Source organism: Octodon degus, unplaced genomic scaffold (assembly GCF_000260255.1).
Source record: "Octodon degus isolate 3935 unplaced genomic scaffold, OctDeg1.0 scaffold00022, whole genome shotgun sequence".
Lineage (NCBI taxonomy): Eukaryota > Metazoa > Chordata > Mammalia > Rodentia > Octodontidae > Octodon > Octodon degus.
This window is the reverse complement of record NW_004524598.1, coordinates 20097438-20121628: the sequence shown is the minus strand read 5'-3', so window position 1 is coordinate 20121628 and position 24191 is coordinate 20097438. Positions and strand designations below refer to the sequence as shown.

General features: G+C 47.7%; 1 protein-coding gene across 1 annotated transcript in view; it reads right to left on the bottom strand.

Annotated features, from left to right (window-relative positions):
* Tfap2d (transcription factor AP-2 delta) overlaps positions 1-16398 on the bottom strand; it is a 60320-nt gene extending 43922 nt beyond the window's left edge. Inside the window, exons 1-5 of the mRNA XM_004628276.2 lie at positions 15847-16398; positions 14382-14879; positions 10864-10924; positions 989-1154; positions 706-824 (exon numbers count right to left, since the gene is read on the bottom strand). Coding sequence (XP_004628333.1) covers positions 706-824; positions 989-1154; positions 10864-10924; positions 14382-14879; positions 15847-15885 — 883 coding nt within the window. The 5' untranslated portion in view covers positions 15886-16398. The remainder of the gene's footprint in view (positions 1-705; positions 825-988; positions 1155-10863; positions 10925-14381; positions 14880-15846) is intronic.
* Between the last annotated feature and the right edge of the window lie 7793 nt (positions 16399-24191).

The window sequence follows — 24191 nt, the reverse complement described above, 5'->3', positions numbered from 1 at the left end:
AAACTCCTTTACAAAGTTAGAAGAAAAAAAATAACATCCTATATCTATCCTCAAGTATGGTTGCACTAGAACAAATGATGCTTTAGTCCTAACAGAAGAAACAGAGGAGAGAATGTAAATTGGAAAAGATGACCTCTGGGGATGTATTTGCACTTCTCTTTCTATTATTACGCTGGCTAAACTGGACCTTTCTCTGATTCGACAAATGCCCCCACAAAGCCGTGGGCCTTCGCCTGCCTTAAGAGCTGCCTACAAGGACTGAAGCAGCAAGCTTTTCACACTCGGAATCCTGCCAGACTTCTTGAACTTTGCACAAGATTTGTCACGTGGATCATGTTTATCCTTCCAACGCACTGAATCACAATAAGCTAAATCAGATTTTTCTACATTTTGAAATAATAATAAAACTGGCCATGTACTGTCAGACATTTCTTGCTATTATTTAGGGAATATTTGAAAAAGAACCTGTATATTTCCTTGTCGTCGTCCCTATTACTGCCATCAGTAATTAATGGATATTCTATGATTTATCTCAGTTTTATATTAAGCTGATTAGTCACTATTGCCAAGATGAATTAGGAAACTTACCTGTGATTGGTAACTGTCTTAACTGCATAAACAGAAGCTGCACATCACAATCAAAATGCCTGAGTGTCCATGACCAGCTAGGCATCCATCATGATTTGTGGAACTAAAAGATCATACCTTCAACCAAGGAGGTGAGGAGGGTGACATTCGCGGCCTTCCGTCTTCCTGCCGGCAAGTTCAAGCCAAGCCTGTCCAGTTTCTCTCTCAGGCAGCGGCCTCCATTCTTTGATTTCGCTCTGTCCAGAAACAAAAACTAGGTTTTGAAAGTTCCCATTCTGAAGCAAATCTGAGAAGACTTCACATAAGGACTATCACATGGGAAGGAAGACATAAGCACGGAGGGCTGGGGCGCAGTAGCAGCACAGAGAGAGACCTGAGGTCATCAAACAACTCCTCTCACCTTCTCAGGATGCCGCCCAGGAGAGAGGCATTGAGACACTCAGGGGGTGACAGGCGCCTCTTTACCTCAGCGATGGTCACCTTGTACTTGGAGGTAGAGCTGAGGAGAGACAAGCGGCCAGGCACGGAGCAAAACAAGTCAGTGGGATTGACCACACAAGTTCCACCTGAGGAGGAAGAAGTGTATGATATGTTAGTGAAAGAGAAGATAAATGCAGAGAAGAAGCTGACATCAAGGAGGGCTTGCTGTGGGGGTTGCATGGGGTTGTTTTTTTGGTTTTTGTTTTAGGTTTTTTTTTCCGGAACGGGGGTTGAACTCAGACCTTGCGCTTGTCAGGGAAACGCTTATTCTACTGAGCCTTCTCCCTGGCCCCATGACAACAATGTCCTTGGATGCTGGCCACAGCATCTCGGAATGCTGCTCTGATGATGTCCTTCCACACACTCATAACGCTCTGGTTTTTAGTATTTGCATAACAAATTGTTGAAGGGCACAAGTACAATTTCAGAGAAAAGTTCAACCTTACGGAATACAGGTGGCTCATCAGCGTGAACTTTGACATCATCACATCTAGAATTAATTCAATTAATTAAAAATCTGACCTCCAACTCCAAAAGCTAAACCCCCCAAAGGTAGGTGTCTTTTATACATGGATGTTTGTGAATGCATCTAAACACACACAATAGATAAAATCTTTTCAGTTGCATTATTATCTTTTCCAAAATATTTGAGAATTACTCTCTCTTCTCATCCCTCTGCCAATTGCAGGCAGCACAGTCACACTGTCCTCATGTACTACTAGCAGTCTTCTGCCAATTGCCAGAAATTTCCAAGCCATACATAGAGATGGGTCAAATCCTCGCACCACATGCCAATCTCCAGTGTCAGCAAACACAGGCAAACAACATAATATCTGGAGCACAACAGCATTAACACTTATTAATGTTATGTGTGAATAATATATTGTGGTTATTGAAATTATTACTGTCATGGTGCAAAACAAAGATAACTGCTCAGAGCCGAACCACCAAAGCCATTTGCCTTGCTGGAGTCCCTGAACAGAAGCTTTCTGTCTCCAAGGCTCTAGTCCTTCAATTTTATTTTTGATTAGAAAATACATAGTATCTTTCTTAATCTCAGGCAACTACCACAGAACAAAATGGACTTGGGGACCCAGAGGACAAAGGAGCTTCCTGCTGCCTGGCTCCTCACACTCTGAAAAGATCCTGAGCCAGCATCTACCAGGCCACGCTGGTGGTTCTCCGCTTAGGGGCTATGGGATTCCTCTGCACGCACGGAGGCATCTGAGCAAAAGTTTGTCAAGAATCAGTGGCCAGGGGCCAGGGAGATAGCTCAGTGGTCTAAGTGCCTGCCCAGCAAGCTCAAGGACCAGCCCCGTGCCAGCCCCAGAACCCCAGGTGTGCCATGCTGGCCATGAAAACCAGGCATGGTGGCACGCAAGGGGATATACATGACAGGAGGCTCACTATGTGTCAAAGATATGTAGTAAGACCCTGTACCAAATTAATTAATTAATTAATTAATACATTAATTAAAAATTTTAAAAAAGAATCAGTGGCCAATTCAGATTTATGGTCGTCCCCCCCCCCCGCCATTTCAATGTATTTGGTATAAAATACATACTTGCAGTACTGAGAATCAAACTCAGGTCCCTGCACTTGTCAGGCAGGCACTTAGACCACTGAGCTATCTCTTTTTAAAGCATGCATTTGCTTTCTCTAGAGCAAACCTTCAGACTCATCATCAGAAAAGAGTCAAGATCTATGAGGTAAAAATGGAAAAAGAAAAGCGGGTGAATGAAGGAAAATGTTTTCCCAAATCTTTTGTATTAAAAGTGTGATCCTTACTGGGCAGTCCCGGCGCTCTGTAAAAGGAGCATGCTGGAAGTGTGGAATCTCAGACCAATCTCAGACTTTCAGAGCTGCAATATGCACTTTGAGAAAGTCCTGGGATAGAACATATGCTTGCTGAAATTTGAGAAATGCCAGACTAAGACTTACTTACAATAGCTCTTATCGTTTTGTGCTGAGCAGTACATCGCTGTTACACCAGCCTCTGGCAGTCAGGGTCAGGTGTGTTCCCTGGGCGTGGTACCTTTACAGACTAGGATGATGCTTAAAATGTCAAAGGGACGGTTGCCTTCCAGGAGAGAATATGCCAGCCTCGAGGAAATTTTAATATAAATCCACTCCTATAATTTTTAGAATTCATTCTGGCAGTTTTGTGGTAGGTCTCACTTCTCCCACTCAAAGAGCTAGAGACTAAGGCATTTCTCTTGAGCACTCTGGAGCTGGCAATGTCCCCAAATGTCTTCCAAAACAGGAAGATGGGTCATCATGTTGGGGCAGATGTTCTGCACTTAGAGTTGGGTCCTATCCACATGATCAAATTCCCTGCATCAGTTCCTGGAATCCTGTTCTCAACATAGAGACTGAAAGAGGTCATGATTGTCAAGCTAAAGTCTTTTTCTTCAAGTAAGACTTGCAATCAACAACATAGGAGGTGATAAGTGACCTTCCTCAGGAGCTAGAAGTACAACTTCATTTATACTTCCCCACTTCATACACTCAAAATATGCCCCCTTGCTTGCAGCACACTTATCCCGTAGGTCTTGCTGCTTGCCGGAGCAGTCCTGGACATCCGCTTTCCTGGGTGTCTTTGGTTGTGCTGTCATGGCTGCTTCCACACACTGAGTTGGTTCAAAATGTTTACCTTTTGTGAGCGTTTTGACTTTGTAAAAGAACCAAAGTTGTATGGTTCGAGGTCCAGTGAATGAAGTAGCTGAGGACACACGGTAATGTTTGGCTGAGCCTGAGTGTCCCTCAGAGAGCACTTGGGAGTAGCACTCACTGAATTTTTGATCATATCTTGTAAAGACAGTTGTGAGAAAGACTGATAGAACTGCTTCAGAAAGTGGCAACAGTGCCATGAAAAGAGGCTTCGAGGGGAGGGGTGATATTTAGAGAGGGATTATGGGCAATGTGTTCTTTACTATAATATATTTTAAAATTTAAACATTCACTTATATTGTGTATACATGTTTTTTTCTAGCTACTAAGAAAAGGGAGGAACAAAATTGGGGCCTCTCTTAGCTTTACAAATCTTCAGGAGGTCAGAAACCCAATATGGAAGATGCAGATGGTTATGGGATTTGCAAAAGGAGTTAAATCACTTTCTTCTCTGTGAAAGAACTACCTCCCTTTGGCAAAGTGGACTCCCTGTGTTAAAAGCCAGCTGTGTCAACTGTTGAATCTGCTTCTAGCGAGGTTCTAACTACCTAGGCCTTACATCCAAGTTGGGTTTATGGCTTATCCTCAACTAGGCATGTGCTAGGTAAGTTACACGGGCTGCATATTAAGAGTATGCCTTATGCACACACAAATTGCCTGAAGGATTTATTTTGTATTCAAGATTAGCCATCAACTGTAGAGTCTTTTATTTTTTTATGTCACGGTATCTTTAAAGGGAATTTCTGTTGCTTTGATACTTGGCATTGCTGTAGCCTTGGGGAACCCTCTCATTCTGGCTAAGGATTTGGCAACTTGTAGGGTTTACAGCAACTTGGGGGACATACTATCTTTTTTTCTCAGTGGTTTCCTTTTTAGGCAGGTAGAAAAGATAGCTGGTCAACATGAGCAGAATTTGGCATTTGGAATGAAAGCATTGAGGGGCTGGGACATCTCTAGGGGGACCCTGAGCATCTGTATAGATGGCTCCAATGTGATCTTGAAGACCACAGGTCATGAGAGGACACCTCGCCAAGCCATCTCAGCAACTGAAACTCCTCGTGGAGCCTGGATCATCGGTGCTGCGCATGTCTGTTTTAGATTCAGCACCCCGGGCTGGCATAGCTTTGTGAGGGCTTTCAATCCAGAGCCAGAATGTTCATGCACAACCTCCCAAGCCCATCTCTCCTCCATTCATGATTCATAGCTCGGCGGAGATCGTTAGTGTTAAATTTGGAATTTGGAGACAAGATTTCCTATTTCCAGTGATGCTGCACACTCTAACCAGTAGCTATGGTAACAGTATAGGAAATTGAGGATTATCTACGCAAGACCACTTGTGTAGGACATCGCGTTTGTGAAAAGAAACCTTTCCCAGAGCGACAAATCTTAGCCATAGACTTGCTGTGTGTGTAACAAAACCAGGCACAGAACGCAAAGATGCAGGTGCTCCTGCTGTCCCACTGCGTTAGATCCTGGATAACCCGGAAGGGTTGGAGTCTGTATTCCCTTTGGTGTAGGCATGGACATTTATCCTAGTGTCTGCAGGAAAGTGTCTGAGGATACAGCGTGGGGTCACGGAAAAAGTACTGAGCTGTAAGTACGAACTAAGTCAGCTGGCAACTTGGCCCCACCACCTTGGAATTCTCTGGATTGTCACCTGCCTGAAGAATACGTATGCTCATATCTTCCCTGGAGAGCAGGTTCGCTGGAAGCTGGATGCACACGCTCAGCAGCCAGAGGCAAGTCCACTCAATAACTGCCGTCATGTGGAGCGCCCACCCGTGTCAAGGTACAAGCTTTGGAGCTAGAGAAGAACGCACCCACAGTTTTACCGTACCTGAGTGGTGACGCCCGAAGCTAGCCCACTTTTCCTCTAGGAGCGCGGCCCCCAGGAGACTGTCTGCTTCTGAGCCCACACCTGCTCTGGGCTAACGCCTTCTCCTCCCCCTCCCCCACCTGGGGACGCCCTCAACCTCGGCCAGGGGCTCCCAGTGCTCTCCAGGTGCGATCAATACTTCCTGGCGGGCTTCAGGCCGACGCCAGCCGGTGCGCACGGCACCGCCCCACTTGGCGCTGCGTCGGTGTTGGCATAATTAGCCCAAATCTTGGGAGCAAAATAAATGTTCTGTTCGCCTTACAGCCAAACAGATGTTTACAATTCAAATGAAAGAAATACAAACGGCGGGGCTTTTTTTTCTCCCCTTCTTCATCTCCAGTGATCGCTCTTTTTTTTTTTCCCTGACACATTAAAAATGTGTAAGCGATTACAAGAGTTTCCTGTCCCTGTTTGTTCTGCAGTTGCAGCTCTGCGAGGTGTGCGTGTGAGCAGCCTGGTGGGGAGAAGCTCCTCACCGCTTCCCCTCTAGCCCTTCTCCCTCAGCTCGCCTCCCCCTCGCGTACCCCTACCCCAGGCAGCAGATATTAACTGTACTCAGACAGCAAAGGGTTGGGGACTTAATTGCCACCGAGTAGGCCTTTGATGTAGCAGCCGTTGCTTTCAGTTAGCAGGAGGAAAGCACTAGTCCGGTGTGACGGGATGAGCGACCAGGGTGGCTGGAGGAGTCGCTCCGTGTGCAGGGTGCAACGGAACGAACAAGCCAGAGGAATGTAGCGTGTGTGTGTGTGTGTGTGTGTGTGTGTGTGTTGGCGAGCGTGCAGAGTGCTTGGGTGTTGATTTTCAAAATAGTTAAGAAACTAGAGCCATGAAGGCAGCGGGCAGCAAGAAAAACAACCTCCCATCGCTTCCCTCCACCTCCGCCAGTAATCATAACCGGCCCAACAATCAGCTTCTCTACGTGTAGCCTTGCTAGAGGTGGTTTAGACTTCCTCTACAAGACGCTAACTGCAGACCTGCAGCAGCTGGATGTGGGGTGAAGCAGCGGAGGCTCCAAGGGCCTCCCTGGCTTTTGCTTCACCCACGGAAGATGAACCCCAGCGATGAGATGCGGGCGAGCGCTGTTTACCCCGGGGACGATGAGCAAGGGGAAGGCAAGGCTTCCTCCCACCGCTCTCCATTTTTCCAAACCTTTCAGCGACAGGCTGAAGAGCCACAGATTCTCCCTTCAACTGAGATCTAAGACTCGACACCCTGCAGATAGCGGAAGGAGCTCCAGAGCGAGCCAGCAGAGGCGAGGGCTGGAAGAGGGAGGGTGGTCAGCTCCCGCCACCCCGGCACGGGCAGGCCAGGCGAGAGAAGGCGAGGCTGCATTTCATGGGGGCATTTAAAGCTGAAATCGAAGCTGACAACGTTTGTACCGCAATGTCAGCGCCTCAGCCTCGGCACGCCAGTCACCTCTAAGCTATCTGACAAACTCCAGCTCTTTTAAAACGTGCAGAGTTCAAATCATATTAATTCCCCAAAAATGTTTTGATTCAAAGTAGTTTGTATTTTGTGTAGCCACGGGCGATCGGGAAAGCGCTCCTGCCTGCCAGTGGCCGGTCCTCTCCCTCTCCGCTGGCCCAGAGGCTACGGCGGTACTTAAGCTTCTGAAATTAGCCTGGGGCTGCAAGGCGGAATGATCACAAGGCGAAACAAGGGCGCTTCCCCTCCTCACTTTTTTCATCTCCCCCTCCCCTTTTTTTAGTTTGCCGTCCTGATTTCACAAAAGAGACCGGGCCAAAATGTCATTTTCCACCTACAAGTGGAAAGAGTGGATCTTCTCATCTCTGTGCTGTGCTTACCGGAAGCCCATCGTCCCTGCCCAAAGGAATCCCTACCCTTAAATTCCAGTCTGGATCCTTTCTTTATGAGCTTCTTCCTCCTCTTCCTCCTCCTTCTCCTCGTCATCAACATTGCTCACTTATTATTTAAATTCTCAGTGCAAGAAATAAAAGGGACCCTCGTCTGACAAAGGGGAGGGGCTGTGGGGGATCCTCAGAAGATTCACCAGGAAAAGAAGAGTGGGTTTTCCTTTCTTTCTTTCTTTCTTTCTTTTTTAATGATTAAAAACATAGACGACTCCTGTAAATAGAAGTCTCATTTCTTCAAGAGATGCCTTTTGAAACCCAGTATCTGAATATTCAACGAAGGCAAAGCTCCACTCTGTACGTACAACATTAATATGATCTCTGCAGAATTTGCTACTCAGAAATATTAACATATCAAAGCCAACGCCCGAGGCGAAAGAAGCTATCGATACGCGAGCACAGGGTAAAGTAAAGATTATTGGTTCTGATGGTTGGAGTGGCGGAGCTGCGGGCAAAATCGCGCACACCATTAACCGAGAGTGAGCGCGCGGGGAGCTACGCCTCCAAGGCGGTGGCAAATATTTTATCTAGGTGGTAATTGCCTTGCTTCTGCCTCTTTTCCGCGTATTTTTCCCTCCATACTAGACTCTCATTACAGACAAAAACAATGTAATTGCTACTTGCAGAAGTGAGTAAGAAATGGCATTTTGTGTTTCACAAGTGGCCAAATTTTAAGAGCAGACACTCACCAACGCTTCGCCCTACTGCAACCAAGACAGTTCTCTTGTGGCCCCACATAGAGCACACACACACATATTCCTCTTTAAGAAGAACATTTGGGGAGGTCTTTGGAAGTAATTTCTATGTTCTTTTTTCTACCACTGTAAATTCTGGATATCATGAGAAATATAAATGTATCCAAGAATTTAGGAAGAGTGGATAATGGTAAAAAATTGGTGCTTTTTTATTTTAAATGTATTATGTGTGGAGTGTCACCTCTAAAGAATAGATTGGGAAAGAAACAGACACTGTCGTCTAAACTCTTAGTCCATACTGCACCGGGCTTTAAGGGGGATGGTGGTACAGCAATGTGCGTCAGCTCACGTACTGCCAATTTAAAGAACAAAGGTGACTGGAGCTATTGATACAGAAGTCTGTGCGCACGGGTGACAACAGAGAGAGGGGAATTCCTAGGCATTTTCTCAAAAACAGTGCCCTGAGCTAAGGGGTTGGGCAGATGAGAAATAAATGAAATCCTCTCTTGAGGCAGTGCATCCTTACTATCCACTTGCAGTTTGCCATGAATAAGGATATTTTCAGAGAGCACAGACAGGCACAGACACGCATGCTCCATTCCAGGGCCCACGCAGATGACCTGGTCTTTTGCTAAAAGAAACAAAATTAAACAAACCCAGCAGTGAAATACTTAGTTACTTCGAGGTGGAGGGATTAAGGATTAATCAAACAATGCAGATATAACCCCTGAGTTATATTTCCTCTCTATTTGGAGTTATGCTCTTCTACAAAATCAATGTTTGATTTAAAAATGCCGGATTAAGAGATTATTTTTTAGGTGAAATTAACAGACACTAAATTCTACCAGAACAATAAACATCCCCTAATGATCAGTATTTCTACGGTTGTGATAAGCTCTCAGCTCGCACCCTGTGGATTCCTAAAAACCTCTGGCATTTTGGGGAGAGCACTAGGGGGAGGGCCTGTTGCCTCAATCTGAAAATCCGACGGATTCCATTGGCGTGGTGGCAACCCCAGCTCCTGCTCTCGGCCTCGAATAATTCTCTCCCCGTGTCACCTATCCTACGATTAGCAAGTAATTCCAAGCGTTGGAGGAGGTGGTGGTCCTCAGGCAAATACGGAACTGAATGCTACCGCCGCGGTGGCGCGAGCTCAGCGCTCCCAGGAGCAGCATCCGGGCCCTAATTAGTGGCGCTGTCCTTCAGCACCACCGCCGTCTCCGTGCGCCGGGAGCGCGGGACCTCACCTTCGGTCCTACCCGCCCAACAAGATCGCGACCGTCAGGTCTCACAGGAACTCCTCTCATGGTGTATTTTTTTTTTTTTTTCTTGACTCACAGGGTGGCTAGTTAATTTTAATATTCACCACTCTCGGTCCTGTTTCTTGTCATTTCCGAATGAGTGGTTACTGACCTAACTGCCCAGCTTAACATTGTTCAGCTTTTGTTTTTCAAGTCTGTGTGTACCAGTGCCCACAGTTTTTGCTTTAAGAATTGAACATCTCTTTTAAATTTAATATAAATTCGAAGTACACACTATGACAACGCCCAAGTTCTTTAAGGAAAAGACCTTTTGTTTTCTTGCTTCCTGAAGTTAAATGTCCACATTGGATCGTGAAACCTGCAATTTAAGCAAAAATATCAGCTGCTTCCAACCAGCACACTTTCCTGTCTAGAAAAGCAAACAATTCAAGAATCTTCGAAAGGGATAAAGAATGACTGAACCCCTGCCATCAGAAGTGACTCAGTTTTAGTGGCTTGGTTACTGAAGATCACTGTGGCCTGGGAGCAGGAATTAGTCTTGGTGAATAGGCCAAGTCTTATTAATTCATATGAAGTTGGGATAACAGCTGGTCCCTCTTGCCTTGCATGCTCTTTGGGTTTCTCAGCATGCTAGGAAAATAAACTTCAGAGGCTCTGGTACAGTTAAGTAGGGGAAGCCAACCAAAATCTGCACTGCCTTGAGGCCCTGGGAGTGTCATAGTTCAAAACCTTTTGTGAAAATGGAACATCTGAGATGCAGCCCCCTTCAGTGCTTGAGCTGAAAGCAACAGCCCTCTCCTCTCCTCTCGCCTTCCCCCACCTCCCAATTCCATGGGTAACTCTGGATTCAGATGTTTTCCTCAACAGATGGGAACAAGAAAGCTTTATCCGGTACAGTTAACACTACCTCCTCCTCCCACCCTGCCTTAAAGAAAGAAATGTTCTGGACTCTTACAGAAATAGGGCAGCTACAATATTGGTGTTTCATTAGTCTCAATGATCAGGCCTTTCATAGAGTCTCTCAAGGCCTGAAGCTAACTATATCACCTCCAACACCCAGCCTGTGGCTGACACATTAGTACTAAAAGAGACCAGAAAGTCTGCTTGAGGATGTGGCACTGGTGATGGGCAGGGGTGTGAAAAGTGGTTGTTTTTTTATTCTCTGTTTTTTATCTCTAAATTTGAGCTTGTCATTGTTCTGTGAAGAGCAGTGAATATTTCCTGGCACAAGTCTTTTGGGTTCAGTGGTCAAGCCTCAAAGGGAGAAAGGAAGATTTTGAATGTAGATATGCCTCTATGGAACTTCAAGTATTGAGTAAGAGTGATTGTTTCCACAATCAGCAGACAAAGCATCAGAGGTGCATGAGCACTGTGAGACCTTCACAGCAAAATAAGAACGTTGATGGTCAAAATGTTCTTACCTCTTCTTATCACTCCACCTTGGCCATTGAGGACAAGCCCACATTGAGCTTCCACAGAGCCCTTAATAAAAGAAAAAGAAATAAGATCACTACACTCTGATCGGTATGATGGTGTAGGCACAGTGTTTCAGGGTGGTCCAACCTTAAATCCTACCCCAGTAGGCATTTAAAAACAGCCATTGAGCTGCAACAAGCTTGCCAACAAACACAACTTCAACAAAAATTGACAAGAAGTGCCACAATGTAAACGTTGTATACATCTTATTTTATACCTCTTATGCCCTTTGCAGCACCTGAGGGTCTTTCATCTTGGTGTAAGAGCATTAGCAGCCCTTTGACAATGCAACAAGGCACATAGAGTACACACAGAGTGGACACCCAAGACTTTCAGAGGGAAGAAAACTAGACCGTAATGTCAAGGCTGAGGCTGTAGGTTTCTTGTGAGGCTTACAAAGTTCAAGAAATCTTATGAGGATTCTGTTTTACCCCAACTGTAGGGACATCCTGCATTGCTACCCAAAATCTGCCTTGAGGAGGAGACACCTGCAGATTCAGAGACTACAGATCTTCAGGCTCCTAATGGATTGAGGACTCACTTGGGCTGGAAGGGTGGAAAGGGTATGCTGAGCTCTTATTAAGAAAAATAAAATTTTCTCTGTGGCTCTCTTTTTTTCTCTCTATCCAAATGTGTTAAAGGCTCATTTTCCTCTACAAACAAACGAGGTATTGGACATGAAAGAGGCCTTGAAGGGTGTTAACCTACCCAACAGCCCGTGAAGAGTTAAGTACATGCGGAGAGAGTCGGTGCATAATAAAAACCCACTTTACAAAACAACCTTTACAGCTCTGGCTCCCTCTTGCCTCCCATTTTCACCATATTGAGGCAGGCCTTTAAGACCCCCCTTTTCAACCTACTCACGAGTTCTTTCTTATTTTAAATGTTCTGCCTTAAAGTGATTATCAAATCAATATGAAAAAAAACCTTGGAGACTGAGCATAAATTAAAGCGGTGATGGGAAAAGGTGTGACAGTTTTCTTTGTTGGCCATAGCAAATCTTTTTAGGGGACTCAAAGATGGAACTGAAGCCACAAGACTGTTTGCATCTGTCAGGCAGACTTAGACCGCCCTCCAAACCATTGGACTTTCACTTAAAATTCTGTGCAGGGAAAAGTATATTTACATTTGTTGCATTTAAAATGAGACATATGCTGATGAATGTTTTAAAAAGGAGGAAATAAAAGGAGAGAGACGGGTTTCTCCCACACACTCCCTCCTCATTTCTCGTTTCAAATGTAGCCATGATGCTTTCTTTTCCATTCTGCCAACGAGATTCAGGGAGAATGGTAGAAAATGACTTGCCACATGTACAAACTTGCTTCATAACATATTGTTATGTGACATATATCGACAGAAAGATGTGCAGGGAACGATGTATGTATCTATTTTATCGTACACTGTACTCTGATTTCATCTCATACCTTGAAATAGTTCCCTTCTCAGAATAAGCAAAAATGACTTAATATGAGCGAGAAAAGGCTAAGAAGATAAGCACACAAGAAAGAGTCAAGCTAGAGAAAAATTTGGCCTTAGGAGACCTGAGACAGAGAAGGTAAATCATTTCTAAGGGAGAAAGGAATGAACGATTTTCTTTCCTCCTCACTAGTGAACTGTTAAAATGTTTATTTCTTAGAAGAGACGAATCTTCGTCTCTTCACTTAACAAACTTTTTTCTCTCATAAGTAAAACATGTTGTTTGGTCAGATGACATTGCATAAATGACCAGTTGAATGGCACTAAGTCGAAAATTGGATAAACTACGGTGTCCTTTTGCGCGGGGTTCTTTCTTTGTCTGCTGCTTGCAAATGTTCTAATCCCCTCTTTTGAAAAATGCCTGGCTTTGTGCCTCGCACAGAAAAAAAATTTGTACAGATACAAAAAAATCAGCAGCAGACGTGGCTATTAAAAGGAGTAAATAGGTTTTAGTTGAGCTAAGCATTGAATGGCAGATTTTTTCCCCCTTGAGACATAAGGAAACCCTTGTGAAAAATGTAAAAATGCACTGGGCAAATAAAATCATTTTTTGAATATAAGTGTAGAACGTCAAGTTTTGTGGTGCCAGATCTCTCTCTCTGTGCACGGAACTAATGGCCTTGGCCCTTTGTTGGCAATGTAAGGGCTTTGACTTTAATTTAAACCTAACCCCTCACTCCGAGGTAAATGAGGGGACAGGATTTTCTGTGCGCAACAAGGGGTCTCTTACGTCTCCAACTTCTATCTTGGAATACATCGCCCCGCTCGCCAGGGAGAGTGTGGAGGAAGGGACCACAGTCATGCAGACGGGAGAAGCAGGCACTCGCAGGTGGAGGCCGACTAACCATGAAAGGATGGGCCAAGTTTGAGTTTTTTTCCTTCTCACTCTGGACATTTGTGGGTTTTTCTGTTTGAAATGTGCCTGAGAATACGATTGCGTGATTAGCCATCTTATTGTAGGCAAAGAGTGTGCAAAAGTGTGTTAAAAAGAGAGCAGGGAATCATGTTTTTGAGGGATGGCCTCCATAGCAGTCCTTGTCTACTTCCCCCGTGGTCCCTCCCTCCTGTTCTTCCTCCCTCCTCCTCCCTCCCCCCTTCCCTCCCCCTTCCCTCACTTCCTTCCTTCTCTCTGTATTTCTTTTCTTTTTTGCCTTCCTCTTCTTCCCTTTCTTGTCTCATCTCTGTGTTTCAAAGGCACTACATCTAATGTACGGTTACCTACAGAGGAAACCTCTGGGTGTGGATCCTCCCGTGGGCTGTGATTTGAGCACACAGAAGGCACAGAGAACCGGACTTAGTGCTACACTTTGGGCCAGTGCCCTGTGCAGATTTTTTCATTGATGTGGATTGAGGCTTTCCTTTGTGGTTTCTACTTCGTGCAGCAATCTATTATTTGTGGTCAAACTTGCTCAAACTCAGATTTCCCACAACAGCCCCATCCCCCATTTCACAGTAAAATCCCCAGAAGTTTGAACTAGGGGGTAAAAAACAAAACAAACAAAAATGGTCAGGAACAGAAGCATAGATCCCATGAAAAGCAAAAACCAAGGGCTGCATTTGCAGGCCACTTATTGGCTCCCAGTGAGGGCAGGAACTGGAACCAAACCCAGCCTCTCTGTCTCTCTCACCCTGTCCTTAAGGTCAGAGGTGTGGGTGCTCTGGAACTGCTGTGGTGACTGGTGAACTTGGGTGGACCACCGCGAGTGGGTGCATGCCTGGACCAAATGAAGGGGGCAGGGTGGTCACTCTCCTCTAATTGCTTTGTATTGTTTTGATAACTTTCCCTAAGTGGGTAGGGGAGAAGGGGAGAGAGGGAGGGAGAGGAAGGGAGAGAGAGACAGGGAGAGAGAGACAGGGAGGGAGAGAGAGAGAGAGAGAGAGAGAGAGAGAGAGAGAACTGCAGCCTACAGTAGTCATGGTATTAATGGGCGGGAGGGGGAGGGCGACGAGGGGAGGGCGCAGGCAGCCGCGCGGCGCGCTTATTTACCTGCAAGTCGTCCGCGCCCGCGGTGGCCAGCCCCAGGCTGGGCCCTGGCAGAAGTCTTTGATCTGGGTGCATCCCATACTGAGAGCCGTGGCTCATGAGGGACAGGTCGTGGCGACGGTAGGCATCGAGACAGCCCAGCTCCCGCCTTTGCTCGTCCAGGCAGGAGGACTTGAGTGCCCGCGCATTGTGCAGGTTAATAAAGTCTGCGGGCTCCCCGTGGTGGATCTGCTGGTAGTACTGCTGCGAGTGGTGCAGAGAGTTCAGCGAGTAGGCGTCGGGGGTGACCGCCGGGTGGCTGTGCTGGAGTTCGTAATGGAAGGACTGGTGGTGCAGCGGGGCGTACTGGTGGTTAGTGGAGAAGTAGGGGGACGCAAACTCGGTGCCGGTGGTGGAGTAAGTTAAAGGAGAGGAGGAGGAATAGGCGACAGTGGAATTGGCCACGGACTCCAGACAGCCAAGCTGCATCAAACGGTAGCTGTTTGATCCGTCGTGACGTATCTGGAAGGAAGAGGGGGAAAAGGGAGAGCAGAAAAACTTGAGGTTTGTCATTTTGTAACCAAGGCGCCGCTCGCCCGCCGGAAGCCGGGAGCCTCCTCCGGCTCCGCACCGGGTGGAGCGCGCGGCGCCGGGTGGCACCGCACCGGGCGCCGCCTTTGCAGGCAGCCTCGGCAGGCGCGAGCGGGGAGCTGGGGGCGGGCGGCCTCGTCCTCACAGTGGAGAGAGCGGGGGAAAAAAATCCCCCACCCTATATAGGTGCGGGCGACATCACACGCGCACACACGCAGACACACAGACTCACGCGCACACAGACACGCGCGCACACCCTGCCCCTGCCCGACTTGGGCAGGGTGCTGGGCGCCAGCAGCCGGGTTTGCAGCCGACTCCGGCCGCAGGGCGCGGGACAGTGCACCCGGCTCCCGGCACCGACAGCCGCGCCCGTGCTGCCGAGGTGTTCGGCCAGGGCCGCTCAGAAGCAACGTCCAGTGCATTGAAACAAAAACGCAGTCTGCAAATCACCCAACTTGCTCACCTCCTTAGCGGTCTGGGGGAGGGCATCCGACCCCTCCTCATATGCTTCCCTTTTCCTGAATAAGCCCGTTCCGAAACGGGTGCGTTGCTCCCCACCCCCCTTTGTCCACCTACCGCCCCCCATCAGTCCTTGTTCTTTGCTTGCCTGAGAACCCTTCTCTATCTCTTTCTCCTCGCCCCCCCCTTATTATTAGGATTATGTTTTCTTCCTCATTGTGGCGAATGTTTCTTAACGTGGCAGAGTTGCCCTTCCCGGCGACAGATGTCATAACGAACTTTCTCCCCTTCCCTTCCTTAACTTCCCCGGAAAGTCAGATTATAATTAAATGTAACGGTCCAATATAGATTAGAGACAGGGGAAGCTGCCACCACCGCCGCCACCACCGCCGCTGCCACACACACGCGCGCTCAAAAAAAAAAAAAAAAGTAATAATACCTCGGCGTCGTGGACTAGTCCCGGAAAGGTAGTTGACATGTTGGGTTTCTCCGAAAGCTTACGATGCAATTTCCCCCTCCAAAAAAAGAATCGGGAAAAAAAAAAATCCAAACTTCTTGTATTTTCCAATTTTTTTAAGGAAGAAAAAAGTTCTATAGATAGAGATCTAAATTGTAATGGTTTTGCCCAGACCAGATAGCTCCTTGCCTTGTACCCACTTAAAAACCTGTAGGAACAAAATTTTCCCTCTGCACAAAAGCAGCTCCCTGGAACAGATTTTGTACTTGCTGAGTATTTCTTTGGCTGATGTCGTAGGTCCCTTGGTAATATAGAAGTTTTGAAAATTAAGCATCAGCACCGAGAACTGGGAGGACAATAGGCAGAAGAGATTTATCCCAGGAGACAAGGAATAAATATTGTATCTTCGCCTAATAAGGAACTGGAGGTTCTTTCAACATTTTTATCCGTTTTTTCCAACCTTTATCATGCTTTTCTGTACCAACTGAGGTGGGGATTCATCTCTGTGGACAGTATTTGCACACATTTTATTGTGAAGATAGAGACCTAGCCCCAATGTGTGTACATTAGAGATAGAAATATATATTAATTAAAGCCTCCTTTACCACGGGCAAGTGTACATTCCTATTGGTTCCAACGCTTGGATGCTGAAGGCTGCTTTTCGCAACAAGCATTGGTATCAATTTTGCCCAGATTGGGGTGTTTGCCTTCGCCCAAGTGCAAACAATACTGCTTCTTCCATATTTACATCGAATTTGGGTTCTTTCCCCCTTTTGAAAGGCAACACCAGGCGGTGGCTTACACTTTTCAGCAGCTTTTAAGATAAATAACCATGATGGACTGTCCCAAGTTTCAATCATTGTGGTGTAACTGGCAATAAATTTAAGAAAAATGCAAGCAAATAAAGACGTGTGGCAAGAGTCTACACTTAGGTAAATGTTGTCTTTCACTTCCCAACCCGACCCATTTCCTCCGCTTTGTGCTTTCTTTCTTCCCTTTTGTAAAACAGCGCTGCTTAGAAGTGCGTGTGTGTTGGGGGGTGCAGACCATTTAACACAGGAACCACGTATTTGAACACAATTTCCCCAAAATAGCCAGGCAAGCTTTAGAGTTTGATCTCACAGAGAGGGCAGGAGCGGGGCACTTGAGCGCACCTATCTCCCTTTCTTTGGTGCATTTCTCCACTTTCAAACAGTTCTTGAGGTTTACTTGCTTCAAAATTTAGCTTCCCCCTGAAGTTGTGGAGTGCCTGAAGGGGGAAGCAGTGGGCTCAAACTGGTAAGATTGGGACTTTGCACGGTCCAGCCTCCAGCCCCGTGGCTCCTGTGAGAGCTGGCTGCCCTATGGACGCATCTCACAGATAGAGGGGTGATTCAGTCTTAATTGCTGTTTCATTTGGTTAGCTTTTAAGTGTTTAAGCTGAGAAGGGGTCTTAATAATAAGCCGCAGGCAAACAGGCATGTGGCTTTTTTTTTTTTTTAGGTTGGGGTTTGGGAGGGTTTATTAGGCTCTGCTCATTCAGGCTAAGTGGGGCTGTCACTCAGTGCTCTTTGCTTTATCCAAATGGACAAAGGCACACGACAAGAATTGAAATGCATTGTCTGAAATGGAGATCTGAGATGCTCCTGCCCTGCACAGGGGTCAGCAGCTAACGCTTGCTCCTCATTTCAAGGTGTGCCAGCCCCCCTACTTCTAATTCTTAAAATTCCATATTTTAGCCTCATGAAGGCAAGAGATTGAGAAGTCAATGAAGATGAAAATAACGTCTGTCCACTCTCTAAATAGAAGGGGTGAGATGAGTTTGGGGTGGCACCGAGGCTGAATACCCAAATGCTTGTCTGGTCATCTTTGTTGGCGAGTTTGCCCGCAGCCCGCTGTAGGACACAGGACATAAGCCACCTAATCATCCTCGGGTGCTGGGCTGGGCCACCACAAGCTTTTCCCAGATATTGTGCCCTGAGAAAATCCAGCTCAGCTCCCCAGAAGACTGTGTGGAGCCCACACACGGTGTTGTGAATGGCCAGGTTTACCTTTCTAGGTGGATACCTGGGATTAGTATGCCACGCAGCCTGAGCTCAAAGAAAAGAGATGGTGACTTCTCTGAGGAGCACCAACCTGCTCCCCCAGTCTCCTACTGTCATATATCTCCACTGAACAGGAAGGGACCTTCTCCTCTCAGCTTAGGTCTTCTGAACAACAGACACAAAATCCTCTCCCCTGGGGACAACCTGGAGGCTCTGGGCCAGGAGGCTGCCCCTTGTGTTGCTGATCCCAGAGAGCCCCAAGAAACCCTGTCCTCAGAAAGGGCAGCCTGGGCTGCTCTCAGTAATGCCTGCAGCCAGACACATCTCAAGGAATGACCTTCAGCTGCCTCTTCCCCTGGGCATCTAAAGATGTTACTGAATCACTAGCAACTGTACCTCCCTACTCTATTTTCTGGGCTCACCCTCCTTTCCAGGGTGATGTAGACAAAAGGTATTTGTGTTTTATTTACTGTGACTGTTTAATACTTTGGACTTACAGAAGACTAGAGATCACAGAGAATGAAAAAAATCCTTTATTTGTAATGGAGACCTGCAAGAAGGGTACAGTGACCCCTTCCAGTTTGGGATCCTCTCTCCTTTTCAAAGTGCTCCTTCCTCCTTTCTCCACACAGATCCCATGCCAGCCTTCTGGACCTGAGAGGGAGACTTCACTTGGCCAAATGCTCCCCCTTCTTCATCTCAACTTAAAAAAAAAAATCTGTTGTCCTGAAAGAAGAGTTGGGGAAATCACATCTGTGCGATATGTATGCACTGACCAACATTCCCTTCATTCCCTTCCATCCTCCATGGGGTTGCACGGAGCACCCCTTCCATAAGGAAATTCACTGAGGCAGGTGTATGTGATGTTTGGTGCTGTGTGTGTGTGTGTGTGTGTGTGTGTGTGTGTGTGATATGTGCATGCATCACACTGGTTTCTGTCACATAGTTCCTTCCCCCTTTGCCCCTCCCATGCAATAATAGTCTTGGGCAATTAATGAGCATCATCTTGCTTCCCTCCAAAACTGGGCCTTTCGGTAAATTTCATTCCTCTTTTGGTTTTCTCCATTTCCTGGAGAGCGACTGGCCACAGGTTCTCCAGAGGGTGGGGGAATTGAAATAACCGGCCACAACATACTGGGGATAGGATGACAGTCACCTGGACCCCCTTGCTGGGGAGCTGGTGGGCAGCATCCTGGCTGCCGCTGGAGCCCAGGCTGGTGCCTGCCCACTACAATACCCTGCAGACAGCAGAAGTTGAGGACAGTCTCCCTCCACACCTGTGTGCATGGCCGTCCTTCTGGTTCATGTTCCACGCTCTTGGAGGGATCCTTTAGCCAAAGTCACTTTAGGAATCTGCTAAGCATTTTTTATGCATATCGTAGACGACGTGCCTGGGGTTCAGAGCTGAAAGAGGGTTACAGGAGGCTGTACGTCCGCTTCCTGAGCTCACAGGTTGTGCTATGCAGGTCACTAGTTTTGGTCCAATGTAGAAAAATCTTTATTGCTCAAGGTGAGCTAAAACTTAGCAGCCATCATGTGTTTATCTCTAGCTTTAATAAACATGGATTTCTCTTTGTTTTGATTCTTAAAGTTTCCTCTGTTCCTGCAAGTGGATTACTTTGTTTTCTTGTTGCGTAAAGAGTCTCCTCTCACAAAGTTGCCCATGCAGCACAAAGTGAAATAAGGATCGCTAGTCTTTGTGTATTTCTGTCAGAAATATTCCATTGGGTGTGTTCACACACATGTGTCAGAGTATCTTTCTCCTTCCTTTGTCCCACCCTTTCTTTGTCCTTCCCTTCCTTCCCTCTCCATTACTCCTTTTCTCATTTCCTTCCTTTCTTCCTATACTTCTAGTTGGAGATAGAGACGAGATCACGTTCATTAAACCTGTGTCTTTATCAAACACTGCGCACCCAGTGTACACTGCCCAGGGACGATGTTCAGTGCGCTCTGCTCCAGGGTGCCCTGCAGGTCTGGAAGACAATTTCCAAGGTCACAAAGGCCCTGGTCTCAAAAGAGTTTTGGGTCAAGGGATCACAGGGAAGCGCTGGGACAATATGGCCCCATAGGGCAGTGTCCAGGGGAGTCACTCTTTCTTCCCCCAGCCCCTTGCTTTTCACTCTCTTGGTGAACACAAGAAGCCTTCAGAGAAGGTGGAGTAGGCGGGGCTCTCCTGTGCTCTCTTGGGCTGGGCCTGCTCTGCCCGCCCTCTGGAACCTTTCACTCTTCTGAGAATCTCCAGCCCCCTGAGAGTCTCCAGCTAGAACATCTCCCAGGAAAGGATATGATTGGGGTCTCCAAGAGGAAAGGCTCAGGCCTTTCTCCGAGGATGCTCTAATTTCAGTCACTGAGGATTTTAGCTGCCTGCAACTTCTGGTCTACTGATTCTCAAAGATGCAATTTCTCCTAACTTTCTAACTTTTCCCAGTCACGACCGAAGCCAGTGGGTGACTGGGGAATGCCTTCTGGTGACAGAAAGACTTGGCGCGTTGGAACAGCTGGGCAGTATGCCGGTTCCTGGTTGATTCCTTTTTTTGTTTTTGCGACACAGTCCCACTCTGTAGTGCAGGCTGACCTTAAACTTGCTTTTGTAGTCCAGACTGACCTTGATTTCTTGGAGCTCCTCCTGCCTCAGCCTCTGGAGTGCTTGAATTGCAGGTGTGCCCCGGGGAGTCCAGCCAGGGCAGCGATTAAATGTTCCACATCCCACAAGGAGGAAATAGAAGAGTTCTCCACACATCTAAGATAATCCTGGGAAGGAGCAAGTGTTCTAAAACTTGACCCAGTTACGTGGACTCTGGTTTTGGAGGGAAAGTCCGTGACAATGCGTTTATTCTCCTGTGCAAACCCGATGGCTCAGGCTCCCTCACCCTACCCGGGCCCCTACCGGGAAATCGCCAGCTTTTATTCCGCCTGGAGGTGTAACTGACACTGGGTCTCTCTTCACAAGCCCCCCAGCTTTCCTGGAGCCGGCCACCCATGCCCAACTTCACGCCCTTCCACAACAGAAGGGGCACCACAACTGCAAATGGGAAAAGGCAGCCTGGTTTTAAGACAGCATTAGGATGCCTAGGAGAAATTAACATTTCTGACAGACTCTCCAGTCATTTCAGTTTAAGAGTTGTCATTGATTTTTTTGAAACCTCTTTCTCTTTCTTTCCATTTACCACCCCCCCCCACCTCCTCCTTCGCGACCCCACCCCGCCCTCCGGGCTGTTTGTCAGAAGCCTAAAGCGGATCTGTATTCCCCCTTAGCCTCGAAGCCCACAGGCAACTCGGGTTCCACGGCTGTACGGAGGAGCGCATTTGCAAGCAATTAAAACGCCTCCCGAACGCATTAGTCGAAAATTAAATGGGAAGTCCTCTCCGTCTGAAGCGCTGTCTTTGATAACAGGGTAACTTGGCGCCGAGGCCCTGGCGGCCCTGGCCGGCAGCGCGGGGCTCAGCCGCAAGGCAAAGCGGAGAGGGGAGGGGATCCCCGAGGCCCGGACCCTGACGGCAGGAGGGGACCCCGGAGGCGGAGCCTGGGGCCACTCGATCTGCAGGGGGCGGTCTTCCGGCGATGGCCTGGCTCCGTGGGGACCTGCGTCCAAATCTGGGAGGCGGCCGCACTCGGTCTTCATCGGGCGGATGTGCATGCCTGCTCCGGGCCTTTCGGGGACTCGCTGTGCCTCCGTTTACCGCATGGGCTCGTTTGGCTCTTGGAACTCTCCACTCCAGTAGGGAGGACGTCTGTATGTTCTTTGGGTGGAGAAAACCCGATAGGAACGGAGTGACAGAGCAAATCTGTCTACTCACACTGTGTGCCACACCCTTCTGGGCTGCAGGGCAGGTGGGGCAGGACCTCGGGGAGCGCGCCTGAGCCTCGGGCCGGCGGACCTCGGCCTGGGTGACTGAGGCAGGGAGTTCTCCCCTGTCTCATCGGACCAGTGCTGCTGTATCTAAACTTTCCACAATTTAAAATTTCCCTTTCAAAACTCTCATCCTCTCTTCCTTTGCAACGTGTAAATATAGCACTCCCTGGGGCCGGGGTCATAGCTCGAGGAGCCGGGATCCAGCTCAGCGGCCCAAGCGCCTGTCTGGCAAGCACAAGGTCCTAAACTCGAGCCACAATACTCCCCTCGCTGCCAAAAATAAAGAAAAGAACGCACACATGTGGGGGCCCAGTCCGTCTCCGTCTCCGTAGGAAGTCGTAGCACTGTCGTGCTGCGCCACAGCCCCAAGATTCTCTTGGGCTGCCCGAAGCACACAGGGGTCCCTCCTGGCTGGTCAGCCTGGAACTCTGCTTCCTGGTCAGAGCCTCCTTCCGCGCCACAGGCGTCCTCCGAGGCTGTCAGCACACTTGGGGACCCGGGACAAAAAACCCTGCTTCCCGCTCCCTACTCCCATGGCCATTGGCTTTGGGGACCTCACCCTGGCCTCTGAGACCTCCTAAGAAGAGGCTGTGGATTACAATTGGAAGAAAGCAGCCAGTCTCTGGCCCACAGGGCCTGAGCACCCTTCTCAACCTTGACTGCGGGAAGATGCTACTTAGTTTTCTCACCCCCAAAATGGGGCTGGAGGGGCGCGCTAACCATTAGCTGGTCCACCTGTTGGGGGGTGGGCTCAGTAGTAAAATGTGTGCTCAACGCAGACAACCATGGGGACTTTTTTCCCTAGCACTCGGAACAAGTTACACGAATATGCACCTTAGAGAGCTTGCAAAATGTTGACTGTTAGCATTCTTTGGAAGGAGGGAAGTTGTTAGGCGACCGATACGGGAGATTATTAGTAGCGATTCTTGCTTCCCTGGGGTCAATTGTATAAAAGCTTGGACAGATGGCACCCCCCATCTGACTGGAGGGGACTTCCTGCAGATAGCATCATAGTGCCAATGCAGACACAGGGCCAGTGCTGGGGCTGCAGCTCCGGCTAGCTACCTCCGCCTGCGCTGCCCACCGCAGCTCCTCTCGCATCTGTAGAATGGGTAGCTCAGCACCCTCCACCCTGTTTCTTTTTCTCTAGCCAATTTCCATTTTCTCCTGGCTTAAATACAACTCTGGTCTTTTACACTTTTAAATTTCATGAATTCTCTTTCTCTCACTGCCCTTCAGGCTATCCTTCACTCCCACACTCTGGGGACATGTTCTGGGGTGCGCTTTTGTTTTCTTGGGGTTCTGCGCTGAGGAAACGACTCCTTTTCTATTCCCCAAAGGTCTCTCTTTCATTTTTGCATTGGTGTCCTGGGTGTGGCTCCGGAGGTGGAGGTAGGGGTGGCTCCCCGTGCGAAGGACTTCACACTGGGGACCCCCTGGCACCCAGCTTCTCCTTCACCTTTTCCTCAGCAGCGTTGCTGATCCGAAGTCCCCACCTCCTCTCTTTCCTGGTAGCACCGGGGAGCTTTGAGTCAACCAAGGCCCCCAGTTACTTTTCCTTTTCTTTTTTCCCCCTAAAAGAGCTTTGTCTGCTTCTTCTGTCAATTACCCCAGTAGCCTCTCGGAGGCCACGTGTACTTTTCCATTGACCTTTTCTTCCCTATGTACTGGAACAATGCCTTATTATTTTATTTATCTTAATCTCTGGTGCAATCGCTCTTTTATTCTTCAACTTGGCTGTGCTAGTGTTTGCCTTTACACTTTCTTGACTTCATTATGTAATCTCGTCGAATCTCCACACTCTGTGCATGCTGTTTAGACCTCACGTTTGTCTTTTACTTACCCTTGAATAGTTTGTTTTGAAACTCCCGGTCCATCCATATTTACCGTATTCCTTTGTTTCCTTCTGTCTGTTTGCTGCCTGTCATGCCCCTGGATGCTGTCCGCAAATTTGCAATAATTCTTCTTTATTACACGTCTCACCCAATAGGACACTTCATTTTAAATATCTTTCCTACTAGGCCCTGCCACTTTTAGTGTTGTGAATTGGTAATGTCCCTTTCTTCTAAGTCAGTTCTGGTTGTAGATTGTACTGTAATGAGACCAGGTTGAATTTCTTCGCTTTGATTTCCCTCTAAGCAAGTAGAAGATGGTACAATCTTCACTGAGTCTTCTACTGATCAGCTCACTCTGCTCACTTTTACAACCATGTTGCCTTCAGTGGAGGAGGCATGCATGAGACAATTTTATATGCTTTAAAATTTGGGGACTGGAGATGTAGCTCAGTGCTAGAGTGATTGCTTGTAGTATACTAGGCCTGGAAATCAATCTCCACACACACACACACACACACACACACACACACACACACACACTCTCCACAAATAGACCCAAAATATTTGTCTTTCTTTCTTTCTTTCTTTCTTTCTTTCTTTCTTTCTTTCTTTCT